The 6,496-nt window shown below is 43.9% G+C and overlaps 2 protein-coding genes across 2 annotated transcripts; both read left to right on the top strand.

The window, feature by feature from the left end:
- Window positions 1–419: 419 nt before the first annotated feature.
- On the top strand, window positions 420–3,478 carry MELLADRAFT_115792 (uncharacterized protein; the record flags this gene model as incomplete). Its single annotated transcript, XM_007407603.1, has 10 exons — window positions 420–950; window positions 1,030–1,152; window positions 1,225–1,283; window positions 1,350–1,453; window positions 1,558–1,736; window positions 1,808–2,161; window positions 2,418–2,688; window positions 2,778–2,914; window positions 2,988–3,174; window positions 3,244–3,478. The coding sequence occupies 10 exons, from the start codon at window positions 568–570 to the stop codon at window positions 3,343–3,345; spliced, it is 1,899 nt and encodes a 632-aa protein (XP_007407665.1).
- Window positions 3,479–4,394: 916 nt separating this feature from the next.
- MELLADRAFT_71266 (family 16 glycoside hydrolase) lies at window positions 4,395–6,494 on the top strand (the record flags this gene model as incomplete). Its single annotated transcript, XM_007407604.1, has 10 exons — window positions 4,395–4,729; window positions 4,813–4,919; window positions 4,990–5,142; window positions 5,218–5,400; window positions 5,466–5,570; window positions 5,641–5,714; window positions 5,776–5,844; window positions 5,918–6,030; window positions 6,122–6,280; window positions 6,355–6,494. 9 exons carry the CDS (start codon window positions 4,506–4,508, stop codon window positions 6,192–6,194), a joined length of 1,101 nt encoding a protein of 366 aa, XP_007407666.1.
- Between the last annotated feature and the right edge of the window lie 2 nt (window positions 6,495–6,496).

Raw genomic sequence — 6,496 nt, 5'->3', positions numbered from 1 at the left:
CACCAATCCAAGGCATTCCATTTCTGGATGATCCGCAGGAGGAGTATCTGTTGTGCGAAGGATGAATCAGATACATTGTGCCCTGCATACAATCAACTTTTGAACCTTTTGTAACCAAGTCTCAAGCTGAAAGATGTGACTTGGTCATGGCTACATAACCCTACGAGGAATTGGAGTACGCAAAAGGTAAACATATTCTGTGCTTAAACTTCACAACAATTGACTCTACACATCTTTGGGTGTCTCCAAATGTCTTCAAATCAAGAGGCAGGTTGGTAATTTTTCATCAAGCATTTTGATTTGATCATTAGGATTCCAATGCTCCTACAATTAAATTGTACTCCGCAGGGCTTGGTCGCATGGATTCATTCTGACTTAATTGAATGTGACCTTCTTTTCTTGTATCATACACTTGACGACACAGTTTTGCAGTTTTGGGGTTGGCGACCGGCGCACTGCACGCGTACTCCCCGACTGCCTGCAACCATTTCATAGCCAACTGTTCGCTCATCTCGATCCTCACTTGACCTATTCCGAGTTCCCTTCCCTTCCTTTCCAGCCAGAAAGATGTCCTATCAGCAGCGCAAATTGACACGGAGGAGCTCAGTCTCTCAACATCGTATCGTCCCCCCCGATTTACGACAGTATGTTCCGTTGGTCGATCGAGACAAAACAGTCAAACGCTCAACAAAATCTCCAAATCGCGCATCTGGTTTGATTTACAAATTGCGGCAGGGTGCTGGCAGGTTCAAACTCTGCCTGGGAGTTCTATTGACCAGTCTCTTACTATTTAGCTTCATTCGCTGGAGAAATGAAGTTATGAACGAACGCCATAGGAAGATCATATCCATTGCGCAGGACCATATGCACGACTGGATGGGTATCAAACAACCCCCCGGCTTGGTGAGCACTGCGGTAGGGCGACGCAAGTTTTTGGTCAAGGACTGGCAGTAAGTTCTTACTTTCATCATTCCAGGCTTCCCTGGAAAGTTTGTTTCAACGTATACACTGTTCCTCCCACCATTCTAGGTTATATCGGAGTTGGAATGAGATTCGTCAAGAGATTGAAAACGCCTTGTTGCTCGCGACCTTGTTGGATCGGGAGCTAGTCCTGCCAGCGTTCATATACGCGTCTGCATGTCAATATGAGATGTGCGTTTCCTATGTCTACATCAACCGTCTCCTATGCTTACCTGACATCGACCAATCTCTTGATTGAAATAGTGAGAGGTGTACCAAAGTTGCTCCGATGCTGGTGCAAGACGAAGCTGTTGACATTCGAAGTAAGTAATCAATCAGGTCGTGCATCGAGATATACTCTTTGACTGAGTCATCCTCCAAACACAAAGCTCTACCAAATATTGAAAATTATCCAGAACCTGATGATGGGCTTCATCACTTAAAACCTAGGCTTCCTACTCGAAATGCTCGTGGATGGGTAGTACCTCTTCAAGTGAGTTTGGTGCCATCCGTGTCCACGATTGTATTGAGGTGCTGGGCTGAAGCGTACATTAGAAACAACTTGCTGATAAAAGTTTGACTGTATTACCATCACAGCAAGTCATCGATGTCCAACACCTGACTAGCATATCGAAGAATGTCGTTGCGTTCAACACATACCTCGACCTCGTAACAGCTAATGGTCCAGAACCCGTCAGGGCCTCACTAGGTATGGCTGATGGTAAATGGTCAACGGACTACAACCACAAGATGAGCTATCATCGGATTTCAGCAAGGTAAGGACCATCCTTACTTGGATGATCCCCAGTCTCTCCCGGTGCAACGAACTCATGAATTGTACAAGCAGATTTCTTGACTTCACAGAATCACAAAAGGTCGATCGCCTGCCACTAACTCATTCACCTTTGTTCATCAAACACTATTTGACTGGTAAAAACGTCGGCTTGATGCTTGAAGCTACTCCCGAGATCATGGCAAAATGTGAACACGCACTCATCACGATTAGTAGACTCAACTCAAATGCATCACTCGCCATGCATCCGATCACGGGAGTAAACGACGTGACAAAAGAAGCGAAGATATGGAATGATCATCTTCTCACTTCTCAGCTGGAAATTCCGGGGGGCCTGAAGAACCGCGAGGGTATATTGTTTGACAGTTGCCTAGCTACTACCGGGTTCAGAAGCGTATTTGGATTTAGGTAAGTTTGGATTTCTGTGCAGTAATATCATGGATCCACATATACATTTGGAGACACGCCAGAACTAATAAAGGAAATTTTTGGTGTGAATGATGAAATGACACAAAGTCAGGTTGGCTGGCAGACCCAGGCGACCATCGAGCCCACGCGGTACATAAGGAATTTAGATAATCTGAGTGGACTCTGGGACGATTTGAACGGCCATTTAGAGCAATTGCTACACGTAGAGGTACATACAATTTGATTTAATTTCCAGATATCATCAATCGTCGGTCCCGGCTCATTCCAATGCGCAGGGAATCACAGCTATTGATTTGCCGCCGGGAGGAATGTTCTGGTCTACCCCTGAAGCACGAGATAAATTCACACATACGACTAGAAATGGGTTCAAGCTACCACAAGCATACTTCGACTTGGCAACCAAGTTAGAGATTAGGATGCGAGAGATTTGTGAAGGTAGAGCTTGGAGAGCGGCGTATCTTTCCAACAGTACCTGGGCTCCAAACCTTACAAGCAATAGTCATGAAGTAAGTCGTGAATTGTGCAAATATCCATCATGCATTGACGTGACTCACAAGAAAAAAATGAGTGTATTGATTGGCTCTCTGTGTTGTAGAAAGAAGTGGATTTTTTCACGATTTTCAAAACACATCTTGATGACTCCGTTTCTACGCTAACGAACCATCCCAAGCTCCTGAAACCCTTATACCAGTCATATGAAACAAGCAAACTACCTCCGAAAATCACAGATCCGTAAGTCAGACTGCAATTAACACTTATTCCATCTTAGCGCGGTCAAAGCTTATGACTAATTACAAAATTGCAGGATCTATCTTTCCACTGACATGGACAAATCAATCTTTCAAACCCTTCACAAACAAGGGCAAATCGTGACATTGGAAGACTTAGTGACTGATGAAGACCGAGAGATGTTCAGTGCATTCGTATTCACAGATGCTATTCAGTTGGTTGAGCAATTATTACTCGTTCAAGCCGCTTATTTCTGGGGGCAGGCGAGTTGTTCTACTTTTGGATCCTAACACGTGATCGTCATTTGAGCTTACCCTAATCTCGTTCAATAGGCATCATCAACTTCTGGTTGGGTGGTCAATCAACGGGAGGCAATCGGACTCGACCAAAATTTGTCGAAAATTGTGGAAAATCGTCCAGAACATGTAGCTTAAATTCTGATACCATATTTATTCCATGTAGAACAAGCTTGTCTCAGTCTCGCCATATTTTTCTTCAAGCGCTGAGACTTTCTGGCCTGGCTCTATAAATGACATGAATGACATACCGATACAATTTTCTCTTTTTTGAGTTGCCAGAATCAATAGGAGAGCTATATGAACTTACAAAGCCTTGTAGATGAGCATGACGCATATCATAAACTACTCACCCAATTGGATCCTCTGACATTTTCATAGATGCAAATTTCATAGATCGGGCTCAACATAAATCCAAGTTCGGACCCATCTTTCTAAATAGTGAGGGCTTCCCGTTACCTGATGACATCCAAATGACATGATATTGCCACGGGTTGTTTGAAGATCAAAAACAAGTGATAATCATCATGACTCTCTCCACGTGCCTGAATTCTCACTCACCATTGAAACTTTTCTAGTGATATGAAGGGTGATGCTTACAGGGCGCTTCATTCTTTAGGATGATGTTCCGACCAGGATATTCTTCTGGTCATACGGACCGACGAAATGATCACTGTCATTTGGATCAATCCATCTCTTTTGACACTGTCGACAAACCCTCTCTCATTACCAAATGTTATAACAATACATCCCGCGTGTGTTCGAATGTGCTCATGACTTCGTATGTTGTAGTTAATGACGATGGCCGGAAATTGAAGGCTCCAATTTAATTGATACTTTTGGTCGTTCTTGGACATCATCGCTGGATTCTGATGGGAGAGACCTTAGACCTGATAGGATAGGGATCACGCTCATGCTAAAACCTTGTCAGAATACCTTCCGGGACGATGCGCATAGCGTTGAATCCTACTGGGTATTATGAAAGGCTTGAGCACACAAATCTTACTTTGCCACCTACCAGCAAAAAAGTCTCAGACTTCCGGATGAATGGCGCAAAAGACCCCCAGTGAGCGGACTTTAATTATTTGGTAGGATTTGTTTTGCGACATGCACGGTCTGAAGAGTTGATCATTTCCCAAAGGAAAAGCATTTTTAATTGTGACTTTCCCACTACCTTGTTGGACATTGTGATCCATCTTCGCTCTTAAATATTCAAGGACCTTTTCTTACTCTCCTCATCGTTCTCCCAACCCCGTTGTATAGCTTCATCACATCTCAATTAGTACAATATATTGATTATGCATTCAGTATCTTTATCCAACATTCGCTTCAACTTCACCATCCTTTTGGTATTTATCTTATGTTTCAATGCTCTTTTTGAGGACTCCGAAGCCAAGAAACACCACAAGAAGAAGAAATCCAAGCGCAAAGCTCGTCAAAGTGGTTACATCAGTGGCGGCGGTGGAAATTTGTGGACATTGAAGTCTGAGGCTTCTGGAAGTCAAATCACAGACTTTTTCAAGTAAGTTGGACGCACGCTACATACATATTTTACCTTGTTAGGAGACGGCTACAGGACTCACACGATTTCATGCGTGGTCGCAGCTTTGAGAGTGTTAATCAAGGTTCACAAGGTGGTATCGCCCAGTATGTTGACCTCGAGGAGGGCTACCGCTCATCGATTGTAGGGTCGAAAGACGGCACCCTCTACCGTGTGTTATCTTTTCTCCGCCTGATTGTATCTCAATCATATCTGACCGGTTGATTGGGTATGACTTGCAGTCGGGGTCGATACCACGAAACATGCAGAGAACAGGAAATCTATTCGCATTTCTTCGAAAGACACCTTCTCGCCGGGGACGCTTTTAGTTGTTGATATCTTACACATGCCGGCGGCCTGTGGCGCGTGGCCGGCTTTGTGGACTGTAGCCAAAGGTGCGTCTTTGATTGATGTACCGTCCGCTCGATACGTGATTTCGATGCTGATTTGATCGTCTCCCATTATCATAGATGGAGAATGGCCGGAACACGGCGAGATCGACATCATTGAAGGAGTAAATATGTTCACGCAGAACTCTCTTTCAGCACACACCAAGACTGGATTCTGGATGAAGTCTACTGGGTTTCATTCCAAATTCATGTTGGACGGGGATCAGCAAACCAACTGCGATGCTTCCGCAACCAACGATCAAGGTGAGTGTCTACCCTATATAGACAGATATTTGTTCCATTTTCATTCCTCCGAATCATACTTTTAGGGTGTGGTCTGCGTGATCCCAGTCAGGCTTCTTTTGGGGAGCCTTTCAACGCTGCTAAAGGAGGAATTCATGTAATGGAATGGACCAATGAAGCTATTAACATTTGTGAGATTATCATTCGCATTCCGAGTTTCTATCTCCAAAACAATCTCTCATACACATAGCAATTCTACAGTCTTTTTTCCTCGTGACGAAGTGCCGGGGGACATTGCTTCCGGTCACCCATCGAAATCCTCGTCATGGGGCCAAGTATGTCATTTCACCGAGCTCTGCAGTACATTGTCTATAGCTCATCTCGATTCTTTGTCAGCCTCGTGCAAGATTTCAGGGCAGCGGAGGTCAATCCACGGGTGATTATTTCAAGGAACATGTTCTGGTGGTGGGTGTTTACCTCCTCAGAGTCAGTGTGTCGCATGCGATATTTAGAGGTATTAACTTAGCGTTTCTCGTAGATCAATACCAACCTGTGTGGTCAATGGCCTGAAGGTGTATGGAACTCGGCAGCCACTTATGCTGGTCAACCAAAATCTTGCGCTGCGATGACTGGTTATAGTACCTGCCAAGAGTAAGACTATGTATCACTCCCGACTCCGTGCATTGAAACTGGTAATTGAAGTTTGAAGAACTGACACATTGGTTATTAATCGTCTCCCTAGCTTCATTGCCAATGCTGGTGATCAACTTCACGAAGCTTATTGGGCAATTAAATCGGTGAAGGTTTACAACTGATCAACTTTGCTCAAGAGCCTATAAAGCTCGACCTCATCGATTTCAACTTATTCATATTGGAAGTATTTATCTACGGTAAATATAGTGTTCGTAGTCTTCATCATTTTCGCCATGGCCCTCTATTTTTAGACTAAGTTGTACCATTGGTGCCTGCTTGAAGTCTACCTAGTTGACGAAGCTGGCATCATATAGATTATTATTTTGAACCAACCATATCCTTATCTTATTTTTTGTTCTTTTACGTCACAATGGGGTCTTTGACGATACGCAAATCATGTTCTGAGTGGACCTTTTCACATAAA

The sequence above is a fragment of the Melampsora larici-populina genome (genome assembly GCF_000204055.1).
Source record: "Melampsora larici-populina 98AG31 unplaced genomic scaffold MELLAscaffold_9, whole genome shotgun sequence".
Lineage (NCBI taxonomy): Eukaryota > Fungi > Basidiomycota > Pucciniomycetes > Pucciniales > Melampsoraceae > Melampsora > Melampsora laricis-populina.
The sequence above is the reverse complement of the archived record's forward strand: the minus strand, read 5'-3'. Positions and strand labels throughout refer to the sequence as shown.